This window comes from Cetorhinus maximus, chromosome 22 (assembly GCF_964194155.1).
Source record: "Cetorhinus maximus chromosome 22, sCetMax3.hap1.1, whole genome shotgun sequence".
Taxonomy (NCBI): domain Eukaryota; kingdom Metazoa; phylum Chordata; class Chondrichthyes; order Lamniformes; family Cetorhinidae; genus Cetorhinus; species Cetorhinus maximus.
The window spans coordinates 47,091,399-47,109,316 of NC_135900.1; the positions used below are offsets into that span (position 1 = coordinate 47,091,399).

A 17,918-nucleotide genomic window follows, 5' to 3' on the forward strand; every position below is an offset into this window, starting at 1 on the left:
ACAACATGGGGGCTGGGGTGTTTAATTGACGCCATTGATCACATTTTGGTTTAATGTTTGTAAGTTCCTTTAAATTTTGTATTTTGTTTTTGCAGTTTCCCTTTAAGCGGCTGCCTTTTAATTTGTCATTTGAAGTGTCAATTTAGTTTATTTGGTTTTGACTCAAAAGCATTGCATCTTCTTAACCTTCCTAACCCTGCTGCTACAGCTCATTGCTCCCCTGAAATCCACAGCGGAATTGGAGGCAACTAGCTGACTGCTACGCCCTGTCTGTGATGACTTTGGCAGGCTGAGTCTTGGAGGGCCCCGGCCTGCTTTCGGGGTCCTGCTGTGTGGCAGTGGCCTGCAGAGCTGGAGCTGCTGGGGTCACAGGAAGAGGCAATTTGGATGGGCCAGGCGCTCCTGGAGTCACCTGCTGATCCTCTCTCCTCCCTGTGGGTGTCCAAGGGCCCCTGGCTGACTCCTTGAGGTGAAAGGGTAGCTGGAGTGAGATCGAGCTGCTCCGCACTCCTCTCGTGCACCACATAGCATTGGAGGCCAGCTATGGTGTCAGCAATGGAATTCAGCCCACACAGCAGCGCAGGACGAATGTCCTGGACCAGGATCTCCATGGCGGCCACTATCCTACCAGTGTTGACCTCGTTAGCATGCCGGCACCATCAACTCAGCCTGAAGGCGAACGGACTCCTCCATGGTGCCTTGCAATCTGAGCAGTGCAGCGGACATCCCTTCCTGATGTTCCCGAGCTTGCCTGAGCAGCTCTGCCAGCTAAGACATGACCAAGTCCAGAGGCTTGTCATCTGACTAGGACTCAGCAGATTTCTGGCCTCCAGCAGTCCTCCAAGTTCCGCAGACCTGGGAAGTCCCTACCGTCGCCTGCTGTGGATCAGGCAGTGCAATGTGCTCACCAGATTGTGATACCGAAGCTACTGTAAAGCTAGGTCCCATCAAGATGTGTGTCTCTGCGCTGGTGTAGCACTGTGACGGGTCTTCAATTGGGGTTTCAGCAGATTTTTCTTCCAAGGTGTCTTTGGGGCTTGAGTCAAGGGTCTGGTCGTGGACTCCCTCGGCTGCTTCCCTTTGGTTGTGTTTCAGCTTGTCTTGCATGAATACAGATGGAGAGAGTGTAAGCTGGACACCTGCCAAGCCAGATGATAAGTATGCCTGGCATGTGTGGGTGGTGAGTGGTCCCATGGACGGGATGGGGACAATGAAACTGTGCATGAGAGAGTGATTGGTGATGTCCCTTGAACCGGCAGTGAGTGAGATCCCTGTGGATACGTGGTGGATTTGTGAGTGTGTGAGTTGAAAGTGATGAGAAGAGTGACCTACCCTGGCGGAACGAAGGAGATCATTCATCCTCTTTCAGCTGGGTGGCTGTCCTCTTTTGCAGGGCATTGCCACTGACCACCGCTGCCACCGCCTCCCATGCTGGATTGGTGATATTGCTGCCACTCCTGCGGCCAGAGAGGAGGTAGAGGACATCATGGCAGGCCTTCACATCATCCAAAAGATGCTCAAGGGTCATATCACTAAACTGGAGGGCTGCAGTCTTCTTGCCTTTCAGGGCCATATCTTCTTTGCAGCAGTCCTGGGGTTGATTCACTGAGAGGTGTGTGTGATGATGACATGGTGGGCAAATGAGAGCCCACCCGCCATCAAAACGGCATGTTTCCCGGGACTGAATGATTAATGAGGTGGGATTGGGGCGATATGGCGTGAAAAGCCGCCATTGCGGCTGATGGGTAAAACGTTCTTTTCCCCACCCACTGCCATACTTAGTGCAAATCTGGAACGATTCTGCCTTTGCAGTTTGACCACTTCTCTCCCCTACTCCCCCAACCCAACATCTTTCCATTTTAGTACATTCTTTATTTTTTCTTCTGATTTAGTTTTTCTTTTTTCCTTTCTGACCTTTCACTCGATTACCTCTTGCTCATTATCTCAACAGATCTATTAATTCCCAGAAATTACGACACTTTTTGAAGCATGAACCTAAATGAATTATGTAACCTGGTGGACCCACTGCCTTCCTTTATTGCTCAGTGTTCTTGCCTCAGATTTAGGTTAGTGGTGACATTACTGAAAACAGTAAGCATAAAAGAAGTTTGAACTGAGCAAAAGAGTGGCTATGAGAAACATAAAATGGCAGAGATAGTCAAGCATAGAAAAGCAGCAGATAGCAAGGCAAACATACAGGATCAAGAGTGCTCAGCAGCTACGAAATTAGATAGCAAGGCAATGATAGAGAAATGATAACTGGGGAATTACCCTGAAGATTCAATAGGAGACAGAATTGAAATGGCAAACAAGAGTGTAAGAATAAAAAAATAAGCAATGAAGATATGAAAATGTGAGAGTTGAATAAAAAAGAGAGGCTATGAAGATATGAGTAAGATATGGCTAGGGAAAGGAGGACCAGCAACAATAGGAATTCTAGAGACAAATATAACAGAGGAAGTAAGATCAATGAAATAAAAGAAGAATCCAGTGTTGGCAACAGCTTTGCTGTTGATGACATAATCTTTGATAGTGGTTTGGAATCTAATTTAAATACAGTCGTATCGGTCAAAACACAAACAAAAATAAGAAGATCTGCTACAATTTATGGTATCAAATATTTTTGGTTGCAAATAAACCTTCATATAAACAGTGATTTTTCTATCACAAGCTTGTAATAAAAATGTGTAAAATATAGTCAGACACTGCAATCCATCTTTTAATTTACTTTCTTATCAAACTCAACATGCATTAAGCAGCAGCCATTTTAGAATGTTTTCGTTTAAGGTGGAAATGGCACAATTGGAGTCATTTTAGGAAACTTGCAGACAAGTAAAATTATTGCAGTTTACTTAATTCACCTTCCCCACACCTTATTGTACTGTTCAGTTTCTGTTGTAATACATACCCAGTATAAGACATCAGTCCACCCCTCCATGGTGATGCACTGAAATACGGTTAACATAGCAAAGGCAAAGTTATCGAAATTAGTGATTCCGTCATTGGGGCCAACCCATCCACTTTTACATAACGTGTCATTTGAACATCGGCGACCATGTCCAACATTTAAGCTACAGGGTGCAGGTTCCTCTTCAGCAATTGTTCCTGAAGATTAAACAAGACAATAGGTTAACAATATAGTTTAGCTCTTTATGGTAGCAGGTTTATTAATACCAAAGGGAACACTGATGAAATGCCACTGCACTAATATGAAACTTATGCAATGCAATTTAATTTCAGATTGGGTGACTCACATAAATAGCACTACAAGGAATAAGTTTTGCATGTCCGGATGGGTTACGAGTTATAAAAATTTTCAAAAATGTTACATACTAATCTTGAAATTCTGTTCCTGTGACAACACCATCCACACTCATGGAACAAATGACATCCTCATGCAACATTGCTGAGGCAGTTCAGTGTTCCATGTACCTGTGCATGAATGAGCTGACCTCATCCCACAATGTAAGGTTAACTCACTTCAATATTTTTCTGTTGCTGCTTGCATATCGTGCAAGACAATTTGGAAATGCTGAGGATTGCTGTGGAGCAACAACATTTATTTTCTGGCATTGAGGGGAAGAGAGACAACTAGGTGGTCCTAGGGAAAAGGAAGGGCCATTATGGCAAAATAGTGTTTTTATTTTTGTTTTATGGACCTACCTTTCAACACCCATTGGGAAAGAACACTCAGCAACTGGAGCCATGTTCACATGCACTAACTACATTATGGAGATTGTTCCTAGTTTAAATATTTTTGTGCACAGGCTTCCATGTCCTTCATGCTAGCTGGCCCCATTGGTCTATGCTAAACCCATTGACCACCTGGTAAGTCTCATAATCAGGTTCTATGCCTGATATTATGTAGTTCCAGGACTTCATGCTGTCAAATCTAGGAAAGTTGTAAGAAAAATCTACTCCCATGCTGGTAGATGGTAGCATGTGCAGGCTGACAGATGTTCGCTAGTAAGGCATAAAAGCTGAGTTTCCTGAAACCTGAGACATGAGTAACTTTAGATGTTAAATGTTGTCTAAATGCTTTTTAAATTTCCACTATCTCAGCACTGTGTCTCGACTTGCAACACAAAGTGGCACAGAACAGGAGGAGGATCCTTGTCGACATGAACATAGACCATGTTGAACATAGTTGGTTATAAGAACAAGGGGAACAGGCCACGTTAAAACTAGAAACCCTCAGGGTTAATACTATTCTTTTCTTGATATTCTCTCCTTATACCCTCAGTCATTCACAGGCATAAATTGCATCAAACTAGCTTAAGATGATTTAAGATCTGTTTCAGTAGAGCATTTCAACTAATATTTTAACATATCTTCTGATTCTATTGATATCCCAGAAGAAGAAGCTGCAGATCACTTCACTTTCCACAAAGTTAGTACTGCAGCGTACACACACAGTCACTTGCTTCATCCACCGCAAAAAATCAGCATTAACTGCACATCTAATTCAGGAGATTTAGATAGCTAGTGTAAAGTAGTGAATCACAGAGCATGAGTGAGGAAAAGCACCTGGCACAGCCAAAGGAGGAGCAGCAATCTAGTGGCTGAAGGACACCTCATGCACTTTCTCAGCTGCAAAGCTAAGTATAGCAATGTATCAACTGCTTGAACTGTAGATTGATTGTTATTGCTAATATCCCCATCACAGTTTGGAATTAAGCAGCTCACTGCTGTGATAACCTTCATAACCACTGGTAATGTCATCCCAGTTGAAGTTAGCTGAAGGTCAGATTCAAAGAGACAATACCACTCTTTTATTGCCTCTCCAGTAAAGTGGGCATTGCAAAGGTGGTTTGCCTCCAACCTTGTGTCTCAGTGACCAGAACTAGATACAGTACACAAGGTTTATTTTGACCTATATGATTTTGCACTGTACAGTTTTGGTCTTGACTTTCTCTGACATGCATTCTAATGTTCAGGGAATTTGTTATTGCTGCTCATCATTCTTTGAATGTTTTGAATGATGATTCTAATGAGATTCTTTGGACCCTGGTTTCATGCTTGGCTATTTCAACACTATCCACCTGCGTTGTTCTTTCCTTCCTTTTTACAATACTTTATGCTTGGCTGCATTAAATTTCAACTCCCATTGTGCTATCTACTTATTTTATTCAACTTAATTCTGTAATTCCTGAATTTCCTTCTCCTGATCCACTGCTCCTCCTGGTTTGGTATATTTGCAAATTTGACAAGCTTGCATTGAGTTTCTGAATCCAGTTAAGAATAGTGGCCCTAACGGCAAGCATGGGCATGCATTCATATGCCTGAATTCTGTCATACCTCTTCTGATGAGTAATCATTGTTTTTAACCTTCAGCCAATTTCTTGCTATTCTTAAGATTTACCCTGAATTCCTCTTGCTTTGAGTTTAACAAAGTTTTTTTTGTGCAGAATATTGTTAAATGTCTTTTAGCATTTATCCCAGTCCACCTACCAATTCAAGGGCAGAATTTTACATCCTGCGCGCAGGTATGCGCCCGACCTGATCGGGCATAAAGTCATGCAAGATGGTGTCAGGCGAGCACCCCGACGTCATAGTGTACTCGCGTGTTATTTCGCTCGGCGGGTGCGCGCAAAAGTTGGAAGTGCGCCTGCCGACAATTAAGTGGGCAATTAAGCACATTAATGATGCAATTAAGCCCCTTAATAGCCCATCAAATATTATGGTTGGCAGATGGACAAATCAGCCAAGCAGCCTTTACATTTTTCATCAAACCTCATCCAAGGGCGGCACAAAATCTCCGTTATGAAATAAAATAAAAATAAATATCTGTGGACAGCAGTTTTATGAGGTATATTTTCAGGTGCTTGATTGTGATGGACACTTTTTTGTAGCTTTTTAAGCCTTTATTTCATCACTTGAAGGTCTGCAGCTCACTGAGGCAGGAAGCTCTCTCGCAGCACTCACCTGCGTCACGGTGATGTCATCGCCTGTCCTCTTCCTGCCCCCACCCCGGCAGCGCTGAGCTTTTCAGCGTGCATTTCACGCTGGCTGGCCGTTAATTTGCCAGCCAACATGAAATCTCAGTCGCGGCCAATCGGGGTCAATGGTCCACTTCCCGACCGCTCCTGGGCCCACCGATCGTGCACGTCCGCCAAAGGTAAGATTCAGGCCCGAGTTATAAGGTGAGGTAAGTCTTGGAACTTAGTACTTGATACACTGTGTATGTGCAAGGGTCAGGGGCCATAATATATGGCAGCTTTTGAAAGACTACTGGTTACCCTAAATGGGAGCCTGCTTAAAGAATTCAAAAGCAAAGGAGGATGACAAAACAGGACCTTTTCAAGATATTGTTATGGAGCTCCTCCTGCATGAATGATTGGGCACACTTCAGTTAAGCATCCTGGATGGGAGTTACAGATTGTGACCCAAGTCTGGAAATACATGAGGAAGAAATCTGTCAGGCAATGCAAGGTTGCTGCACTTTACATAAGTTAACAATGTTGTCTTACAAGGTACCTAGACAGAACTGCACTATAAACTGAGTGAGGTGTCACAGAGAGAAAATTAACAGCACTCTAGCAACTATTCATCTACTTTTCAAATGCACAGCCATAGCAATGTTTTATCAGGGCATTCTGCTAGCAACACAACACCCTTATCCTATAGCTCTTAAAAATGACAAGCAACAAACACCAAGCAGAGTGCCCACACAAAATACCTACGTATTTTTGAACACATATCAATTTGCTACTTGTTTCGATATTTGCTTAATGCACATCTTACCTCATGTTCCTTCTTCCAACATATTTACCCTATTTGTTCTCAGGATGTGAACATCATTAGTAAAGCAGGCATTTATTTGTCATTCTTTGTTGCTGAGGAGGTGGCGGCAGGGCTTCTTTGTGAATTGCTGCAAGATTCTTTGTAGTGGTTTGGTACAACTGAGTGCCTTGATACGCCATTTCAGGGGTAGTTAAGAGTCAACCATTTTGGTAAGAGTCTGGAGTTACATACAGGTCTGAAGATTTTTATTTGCTTGCAAATGAAGGCCTTACATAGAAATCATCAGTGAACGGAGACAAGAAATAAGAATCACCTGAGTTGCAACCCTTGATTCTTAATGAAGGGCCCTGAAGTTTATGGGCATAGACACAATAATGGAAAGTTTGGAACAGTGAGTTTAGAGTCTCATGACTAGTATCATTCTTTGCTTTTCATCCTTTATCTACTTGGCCTGGATTTTGTCATTGTCAGTGCAGCAACAACATTTGCCAGTGACCTCGAAGAAAGATGCCCACAAAGTGATCCATGTGGTGTGAATTTCCACTTTCCTGAAGTCAGTTTGAATTTGGCACCAAGCCAAGGGGATTCCCAGGCATCCAGCAGTAGTGATGTCATCAAGCCAGGTAAGCTGACAACTACATGGAAGTATTCTCACAGACAGCAAACCAGGAAGTAAAAACAACTGAATACTTTCACTTTTAGTTTTAATTTTTTACAGGTAGCAAAATAAATGATTGGCATGCACATGGAATTAATGCAGAAGATAAAATATCATATAAACAAACTTTTTAAAATGTTTTTAAAATGTGGAACTTCTTAGCATAATGGAGAAATTTGACATTCAACAAATATAAAACTGCTCTTTCAGGACAGGCTTATTATGAACTTCGAATGCTGTTAAAAACCTAGGGCAAAATTTCTGCCTGTCGGGCGGGTGGGCCCGACCTAATCTCCGGCGGGCAGGGAGATGATCCCCACCGGAGAAGCGGGCCCCACCGCCATTTTACGTGAGCAGGCCAATTAAAGCCAACTAAATGATCCTGTCAATGGCCTTAATTGGCCACTGACAGGTCAGCGGGTGCACAGCTGATTTTGCTGCGGGCCCGACTTCCTGAAAATTTAAATGGGGTGGGATGACATCGGGGGTTCCGCCCGACATCATCCCATGTCATTTTATGCGTCAGCGAGTGGGCCCTGCCCCCTGCTCGCCGATGGCAAAATTCTGCCCCTAGCTACACTTAATTCGACATGGTGTAACTTTTTCAAGGGTTTTTGCAACGAGATTAAGAGCATAAGAGTGGAGTTTCATGTCAGTTCAGCAATTTCAATTGAGTGCAGTCTGGGGAACTACAAAAGCACACCTTCCGGAGAAGCATCTTTCAGGTGGGAGTTGGGAGTCAGGGGATTTCCCAACGTCACAAAACCATCTTTTACTCTGCAGTGACCACTAATGCTATTTTCACTGTGGGATGATGGCTTGGAGTTGGCCTGCTACCAGGCCCAAAGTGGAGACAGAGGTGGGCGACGCTGATGCAGCCAAGTTAAAAGGCCCATCTCCATTTGCTGAGACATTGGTCCAGTTCTGGAGATGGTATAAGACCCTCATAACCTTGGCTCCCCAACCCCCTTGCCGTCCATAAAATCTTATACCCCACTCACTCCCCTATATCATCCCATACGGCCAACACATTCACCTTGTATCCACTATGAACAGAACTCGCCAACCCTATGATAATATTTAAGTATTTGAAGAGCTCATAAATCTGCAAAAATAAACAAATATTACTTGAGAGCCACCTAGCCATATTCTTTTTGAAAAGCTTATAAATCTGTCAAAATAAACAAGTTCATATTCCACTTGACAGCTGTGCCAACCAACCCTGCTGGACAGAATCCATTAGTGGGTTAGAAGTTAGCCAAATATACATAATGAGATTCCACTTAACAACTGTGTCAAAAAATTCTCCTGAGCAAAATAAATTAAAGCTTTTGAACACCAACAGAAGCTCAGCCTAACAGATGGATGAGTTGAACTTCAAGGGAAAAAATCAAAGCAATAGGATGATTTCACACAATCAGATCTGGGGGGAGAATAATCTGCCTCAGGGAGATTAGTTTGATTTTTAACAATTTTAATAAAGAAGAAAAATTTTTTTAAGACATGTCCCCTCATGTGACAGTGTCACATGAGCTGGGACATGTCAATGAATTTTATTTCAAAATGTTATTAAACTTTAAAAGCCTTCATGAAACCTCATCACACCCATGGATGAGGTTGCATGATAAATGCGAAGGCTGCCTGGGCTGTTCGCCTGCCCACCAACCTTAAGGTTGAACGGGCAGCTCAGCTAATTATTTTAACTGGTATTTAAATGGCCTTAATAGGTCTTTGACAGTTCAGTGGGTGCGCAGCTGACTCCAGTGTGCGCTCGCCGAACTGAGGATCTGAATGATGCGCAGTGACGTCAGGACGCATGCCCGCCCCGGCTTGCCGACCTAAAGATTCTGGCCCTGGATTTCGCTATTGTACGATGCAGATTAGCACTTTATCCAGTGGATAATGTATTCTAATGTATCTAACCTTTATACTTTCACAATGCTGTTATTTCCCTCAACAGTTTTCCAGTTGTCGGAAGTGAAAACCTGGCAACCAGATTATTTAATGGACATTTACCTTTTCAAAACAGTTTTCCAGTTGTCAGAAGTGAAAACCTGGCAACCAGATCATTTAACGGACACTTACCTTTTCAAAACAAAGCAGTATGATCATTCAATGTATTAAAAACATGTATAACTGATGGTACAGCAATTCTTTATGACATATGAAGTAGGTGACATCTTTTGTACTTACTTTTCGTATGGTTTCGGTCTCCAAATCATGGTTCCCTAATGGTTCATAACACCTCTACGCTGGTGTGATTCACATCACCACCCAAAACTGGCCTGACTCCATCAAAATTGCAGAAGGTCTAAGATGCCTACCTCCACAATGGTGTCAGCAACTTTGTGACATCAGCATGTGGGCTCCAGACCACCCCTTATCCCACACTGGTGAAAATTGCCATCCCTGGACTCAGGTCCCGCACAACATTTTTAAAGCCCTCATGATGCACTTCAGTCCTGCACCGGGATGGGAAAATCCACCCCATAGAATCACTGGCAGCAACTTATGTGGGAGAAGCTTAATCTGTTCATCACCCTGGGGTTTAGTTTTAACTGTGTGCATGCAGACTCCAGAAGTTTCTGTCAGTTTCAGGGGAGTATTGACTATGAGCGGTGACAGTTTCATCATTACTAAGAAGAGTCCATACGACTCTTCTTCAGAGCAAGGACTCGAAACGTTAACTCTGTTTCTCCCTCCACAGATGCTGCCAGACCCACAAAATTTTTCCAGCATTTTCTGTTTTTATTCCGAAACCCTGAGGGCAAAATTTTCCCCCGTCGGGAGGGGAAGTGCAGGAGCGGGCTTGGGCAGGCAGCCCTCTGATCGGCGCCCCCTATTGGGGGCTCACTGCCATTTTTCGTGGGCAGGCCAATTAAGGCCCGCCCAGCGTGACGTCTGCACAGAAGCGCTGTGCACTCCCTGTGCGGGCGGGGAGAATGCAAATGCGGAAGTGCACTCTGATCTCCCTGAGACTAAGTGCTGTCTCAGGGAGATCGGTTCCCAAAGTGAGAAAGCTATTCTTTCAAAAATTTCATTTACCATCCATGTCTCCTCATGTGACAATGTCACATGAGTTGGGACATGGACATAACTTTAAGTAAAAGTTAATCTTAATTTTTTAATTCAGTCATGAAACCTCATCCCACCCGTGGATGAGGTTTCGTGCTTTTTCAGGTGGCCGCCAGCGCTCCCGAACTGCCCACTAACCTTAAGGTTGGACGGACAGGTCCACTAATTACCTTAATTGCTTTTTGAATGACCTCAATAGGCCGTTGACAGGTCAGCGGGCGCACAGCTGACTCGGCTGCGCCCCCGTCAACCTGAAAATGCAAATGACGTGGGATGACATCAGGAGTTCCGCCTGACATCATTTTGCATCATTTCACACGTCGGCGAGAGAACCCCGCCCCCGCTCGCCGATGGGAAAATTCTTGCCTGAATGTTGATTCCAGCAAAATTAAGTTGTTTTTCCTCATTTTTAAAGTGCTGTGAACCTAATACTTTAAGAAAATAATACTTTAAACAGTCAGCATTTAAATCATCACCATCTAAAGATGGTTAAAGCGCCATATGTAAAATTACTTTATTGTAGTGTGTAAAGGAATCAATGGCTGAATGAAAAGGTGCCCAGACTTGCAATTGCAATGACAACGAAACCGTCATCACTGCTCCCCTGAAATTGACAGCAATTCTGGAATCCCCATAGACATAGTTAAGTGTGGAAATCCAGAAGTTGCTGCCGGTGATTCTAAGCTTCTCCAGAGGTGTGTTATTAATACTCTTCCAGACTGCACTCAATTAGAAGTCACTGAACTGACAATAACCTCCACTCTTACACTTTTAGTCTAACTGTAAAAATCCTGAAAAAGTTACATTTTGTTGATTGTTAGGAGCTGCCATTTGATTTTGACAATCATTTTTATAGGAATCCAATACCTCTTTGGCTTTACAAATGCAATTTATAAACATTTATGCACAGAAAAAGAAAATGCCGAACAGATATGTGATGCCAGGCAGATTTCAATACAGCATTTCATCTTTATACTTTAAATCCTGCTTTTAAGCAAATATTTACTAAACATTATTTTAAAAATTTAAATTGCTTTTGCTGGAAGTCTAATCCATATATTGTTTACTTTGGTCGTGGGGGGAAGAAGGGTGTGAAGGCTTTTTGTTAATTTTACACTCAGTGACCATAGTCATAATTTTGAAGACATCGATTATCTAAATTTAAATTTCTGTGATTAAACTAAATTCCATCCTATAGATTTTCTTCCTAATTTATAGTGTTTGATGCCAGAATCATTTGTTTTCCACATGGATTCAATTTTGGTGTGCCTTCATCCCAAATCAAATTGGAAGGAGTATTTGCTGAGTTTGAACTCCTCTACTCCCAACTATCCCCCCACAAACCAGCATCTATTAAGGTGCCAAATCCTTGAAAGCACACCTAACTGATCTAGTGCACGCATATTGCGGGATTCCAAATGACCTGTCTGATTTTCACATGCAACGTGAATGTCTTACAGTGTTGTGAGGTCTTAAGACCAACCTGGACTTACACATCAGTAAACCTGATAAAGGGGAGAGAATAGTCATCCTTAACAAGCATGACTATATCAACAAAATACACGTCATTCTTAAAGACAGGTCCAAATTTGTATCCATTGGACATGCCGCTCAACATGACCAGACAGCCTTGCTCAAAAGTAAGCTAAACAAATGCTTGCTTAACTTGTGTAAGAGCAATGAGCTGCCACATGATATATATGACAGGGTTCATCCTCACAGCTTGCTGCATCCGTGTATGTATGGGCTGCCCAAGACACACAAAAGTGATGTCCCTCTACGCTTTGTATTATCTATGACCGGTTCTGCACAGCATGAATTGGCCAAATGGTTGCACGAACTGTTACAACCAGTTTTGAACAAGTTTTCCAGATTCACGGTGAAGGATTCCTTCACATTTGCAAAGACCATATGGGACTTGTGTATCGATAGCAACGCTGTGTCCATGTGCTCATTTGACACTGCTAGCCTATTCATCAATGTTTCACTTAAGGAAGCCATATATACTTGCTCCACAGCATTATATCTTGGCGATCTAGACCCGCCACCATTGCGTGAATCAGTATTTATTGTGCTTATGAACTCGGCAACTCACGCAGTTGAGTTCAGTTTTTATGACACCATGTATGTCCAAATAGATAGTGTTGTCATGGGATCCCCTTTAGGCCCACCACTGCAAACACCTTTGTTGGGTTCCATGAGAAACATGCTTTGATGGAATGACACCTAACCTCCAACCACTTGCAAATTTCTGACATGTGAATGGTACATTTGCTATATTTAAATCCATAACAGCATGTAATAATTCCCTTGCATGTCTTAATTGGCTCCATCTTGCACTCAATTCACCTTTGAAATGATGCAGTCAAATAAACACCCTTTTCTTGATCTACTAGTTGAGAAATCTGCCTGGGGGTTCTCCACCACAGTTTACTGCAAACTGGTCAATACATGCATTGGGATTCTTGCAGTTTCACATGCTATAAGATTGGCCTTAACAGCAACCTCATAAATATGGCCCAAGCCATTGGCTCAACATGTAAGCTTGATGCTGAAATAGGGTGCATCAAGGACATCATGCAGGATAATGGCTACACTGATCAGGTCATTTCATGCTGCACATCATGGAAACTCATGAACGGGCCTAAGGCCATCACTTTCAGCCCTGAAAAGTGCCCAGTCTACCTCAGATTACCCTGGAAACGCAAGGCATCTCAAACATTTCAGCAACAGATGAAGCTAGCTGCTTCACACTGCTACTATGCAGTAGCAACATGAGTGGTATTCGCCACTAACAGGATGCTGCTGTCAAACCAAAAAGGCATTCTGCTTATCTCACAAATGAATAGTGTGGTATATGAATTTCAGTGCTAGTGTGATGTAGGCCGTACGTCCCAAAAACTGGCGGATCATATCAAACAACATATCCCTTCCATTGTTTGCAATGGGCAAGATACAGACCGTACCCAACCAGCCAATGCTTGCAAAACTCAAAACATAGTGTCCAATGTTAGGGGAGAATAAGTAAGAACTTATTGAAAGGGAATGAATTACTTAAAATCTCCAAGCACATTGGCAGTTAAAGGTTACCAGATGAACCTTGCACAACCTTAGGGCCTGCAAACAACAGAAAGGCCTTGGGAGCCGGACTGTAGTCAGAGGATGGCAATAACCACTAAGATTAAGTGTGCTCTTCAACAGATAGGAGAAGAACAGATGGTCCTAGTTTAGGTAGAAGGGAAGGTCTCTGCCTGGGTGAAAACAAATAGGGACATACGGTGCATGTACTTGTTACCAGAGATGTCTGTTTAATGTAAACCTATATGTTGACGAGATCGGAATCTGGAAACTGTTCTTGTACGTGACCAATAATGTATAAATATGTTGAACACTTGTAATTTAGTAGAGTGCTATCTCAAGCTGCATTGAGATGGTTCTCCCCTTGCAATTGCTCGAACAAATGATCGTGACTTGTACCTGAGACTCCTGTGGTCCGTTTGTCAAAGTGACCACAACACCAATATTAGATGTAATTCCGCGATTGGACAACATTTGATAAATAATCCTCAGTGTGCTAAAAATTACTCTGACAACCAATTTAAATGTCAGTCTGGCTTGCAGTGTGGCACATTTGTGTAACTGGAAGCTACATATATTAAGACGCAGTGCCCTGTTCTTTGCAGACAGAAAGAATGTATACTCACATAGCACCTGTTTCATTTAAAAAAATAAGTGATAGGCATTCGCTGGTTCATTCCTCAGGGCAATGCCTAGACCAACCAGAGTCAAGCTGCCTGGTTTAAATTTCAAACAATGCTTGGCTGTTAACTGTCAGTCACCAGCAACTAGTGCATTCTCCATGGCAATGCCTCTACCAATCAGAGTCCACTTGCCAACCAATCAGCACTCTCTTCTCGTACAGTATAAAGGTATTGCTTCCCCTGACATTGGTATTTTAGTGATTGCCCTGCAGGGTGCAAGACAAAAAGCTTCAACAAAATGTATTTTTTCAGCAATACTCAAGTTTTGTACTACCAAATGACTATTTGAATCAGACTACTTTTACTTACAATATTTATACTTCATTTTTGTGAGACTATAATGTTCCTAGGAACAAACCAAACAATTAATGGCTCCGCCACTTGTACCTGCAGATTGTTTTTCCAGGGACCTCTGACTCTTCACAGAAAATTCTACTTTCCTTTCCAAATCTTTAACGTTACTCAGCTCTTCAGTTAACATTTATCTGAAGTAAATATTTATGTCAAGTGCTCCAGTTTAAATAGTAACACGGTAGTTTTTTTTTTAGCCATTCATGGGATGTGTGGGATATGAGCAAGGCCAGCATTTGTTGCCCATCCTTAATTGCCCTTCAGAATATGTTGTTGAGCAGCATTTCTAAACTGCTGCTGTCCATGTGGTGCAGGTAGGACAACAGTACAGAATCTTTCTATACTGTTGTGGTAAAATGAAGCGTCAACTTTAGTGTTGCAATAGCAGTGATTAAGATCAGAAACCGTAAAATTAGTAAGGTGACAGCAAGAAAGAAGATTCTTGCAATTTTTATCTATCCACATACATCTGCGCACTATTAAAAATCATTGCTACACTTACTTTCTATCCTCACCACTTGACTTATACTTGTCACGCTTTTGTCACATGCTTCATGCTACCTTTTATGATTTATAATAGGCAGAATTTTCCGGCCAGCTACAATCAGCGGGCCCAAGAGTGGCCGGGAAATGGACCACCGACTGTGATTGGCCCCTGACTGCGATTTCACGCTGGCTGGCCAATTAACAGCCAGCCAGTGTGAAAGGCGCATTGAAAGGTTCAGTGCTTCCGAGGTGGGGGCGGCGGGAGGACAAGCACTTAAGTTAGTGCGGGCGTGGGGGAGCACTGAAGGAAAGCTCCCTGGAGGCAGAGAACTACCTCAGGGAGCTGATGAATTTAAAATCAATAAAAACAGAATGTAAAATCGGGAAAAAATGTCCACGTGTCAGAGGGAGACATCTCAACATACGGATGATGAAAATTATTTTAAAACATTTTAATCGTTTTTTTAATTAATCGCAGAAGCCCCATCCCGCACTTGGATGAAGTTTCCTCAAAAATGCAAAAGCCACCTGGCCGATTTGCCCGCCCGCCAACCATAGCGTTGGATGGGCAGTGAAAAATTGCTGTCAACTGCTACTTTAATGGCCTTAATAGGCCTCTTAATAGTTGGCGGGCACGCTGCTGATTCTTGCGCACCAAAATATCGTCATAACTTGCTCGAGTGTGTCGGGCAAGTGACTGCACGCCGAGTGGAAAATTCTATCCAATGCATGTAAAACTACCCTTTAAAGGCCTTACATAAATGCAAGTTGTTGTGGTTATCAATCTGACTACACAATCTGGCACTGGCTTGCACAATCCAACTACAGAGTTCTGATAAATCATTTAAAATACATCTGAATTTTTAATCGTCCATTTTTTTTCAGCAGCTGAAAGTTCTAGTGCCTGAAATAAGGGTATAACCAAAAAAAATTACATATTTCAATACATAACAATTAAACATATTCATCAAATTGTTATTCGTGTCTTTTGTTAACTTAATTAAAGTTTTACTTGAAAGTCTTAGCATCCCATAAAAGCCTAAGAATATAAGAACATAAGAAATAGGAACAGGAGTAGATCATTCGGCCCCTCGACCCTGCTCTGCCATTCAATAAGGTAATGCCTGACCTTCTTGTGTTTCGATTTCCACATTCCCATCTAACCCCGATAACCTTTGATTCCCTTGCCTAACAAGAATCTATCTACCTCCGCCTTAAAAATATTCAATGACCCCGCCTCCACCACCTTCTGAGGCAAAGAATTCCAAAGTCGCACAACCCTCTGAGAGAAAAAATTTCTCTTCACCTTTGTCCTAAAAGGGCAACCCCTAATTTTAAAACAGTACCCCCCTGTTCTGGACTCACCCACAAGAGGAAAACATCCTTTCGACGTCCACCTTGTTAAGGCCGTTCAGGATCTTATATACTTCAATCAAATCACCCCTCACTCTTCTAAACTCCAGTGGAAACAAGCCCAGTCTGTCCAACCTTTCCTCATAAGACAGGCCACTCATTCCAGGTATCAATTTAGTAAACCTCCTTTGAACCACGTCCAATGCATTTACATCCTTCCTTAAATAAGGAGACCAAAACTGCACACAGTATTCGAGGTGCAGTCTCACCAATGCCCTGTATAACTGAAGCATAACATCCTTAATTTTATATTCAATCCCTCTCGTAATAAAGGACAGCATTCCATTAGCCTTCTTAATTACTCACTGTACTTGCATACTAACTTTTTGTGACTCATATACCAGAACACCTAGGTCTCTCTGCACCTCAGAATTATGCAGCCATTCTCCATTTAAGTAGTACTCTGCGTTTTTGTTGAAGTTGATATTTTTGTCCAGAGATCTGAGGGTAAAGTTTCTGATTTGTTGCAAAGGGCAATCTAGGTACAAATCATGGTTACAATTGTACCGATCTTCCAAATTGAAATTATGGTTCAAGTTTCTGCTCTCTTGTTCAAAGAGCAGCATAACAGGAATGTTACTGAACTAGTAATCCACAGGTCCAGACTAATGCTCCAGTGACATGAGTTCAAATCCCACCATGGCAGCTGGGGAAAATGGAATTAAATTAACAAATCTGGAATAAAATGTTAGTCTCATTAATAATGATCATGAAACTATGGGATTGTCAATAAAAACCCATCTAGTTCACTCATGCCTTTTGGGGGGGAAACCTGCCACCCTTACCTGGTCTGGCCTACATGTGATTCCAGACCCACAGCAATGTGGTTGACTCTTCACTGCCCTTTGGAATACTCTAGCAAGCCTGTCAGTTGTATCAAATTGCTGCAAAGTCTACAAAAAGAAATGAAACCGGACGGACCACCCAGCATCAACCAAGGCCCCGTAGACGACAATGGCAAAACAGGCTCTGTCGGCACTGCAAAGTCCTCCTTACTAACATCTGGGGGCTGTGCCAAAATTGGGAGAGCTGTCCCACAGATTAACCAAGCAACAGCTTGATATAGTCATACCCACAGAATCATACCTTACAGATAAGGTCTCAGACATTGCCATCACCATCCCTGGGTATATCCTGCCCCACCGACAATACAGACCCACCAGACACAATGACAGGTCAAACATGGGCAAGGAAACTTCCTGCTAGTTACCACCTATCGTCCCCCCCCTCAGCTGATGAATCAGTACTCCTCCATGTTGAACACCACTTGGAGGACGCAGTGAGGGATTGCAAGGGCACAGAATGTACTCTGAGTGGGAGATTTAAATGTCCATCACCAAGAGTAGCTCGGTAGCACCACTACTGATAAAGCTGGCCGAGTCCTAAAGGACATAGCTGCTGGACTAGGTCTTCGGCACGTGGTGAGGGAA

General features: G+C 42.7%; 1 protein-coding gene across 1 annotated transcript in view; it reads right to left on the reverse strand.

Annotated features, from left to right (window-relative positions):
- The window catches only part of cacna1c (calcium channel, voltage-dependent, L type, alpha 1C subunit), a 1,337,968-nt gene that overhangs the window by 702,416 nt on the left and 617,634 nt on the right, over positions 1 to 17,918 (reverse strand). Inside the window, exon 7 of the mRNA XM_078568241.1 lies at positions 2,909 to 3,105. Coding sequence (XP_078424367.1) covers positions 2,909 to 3,105 — 197 coding nt within the window. The remainder of the gene's footprint in view (positions 1 to 2,908; positions 3,106 to 17,918) is intronic.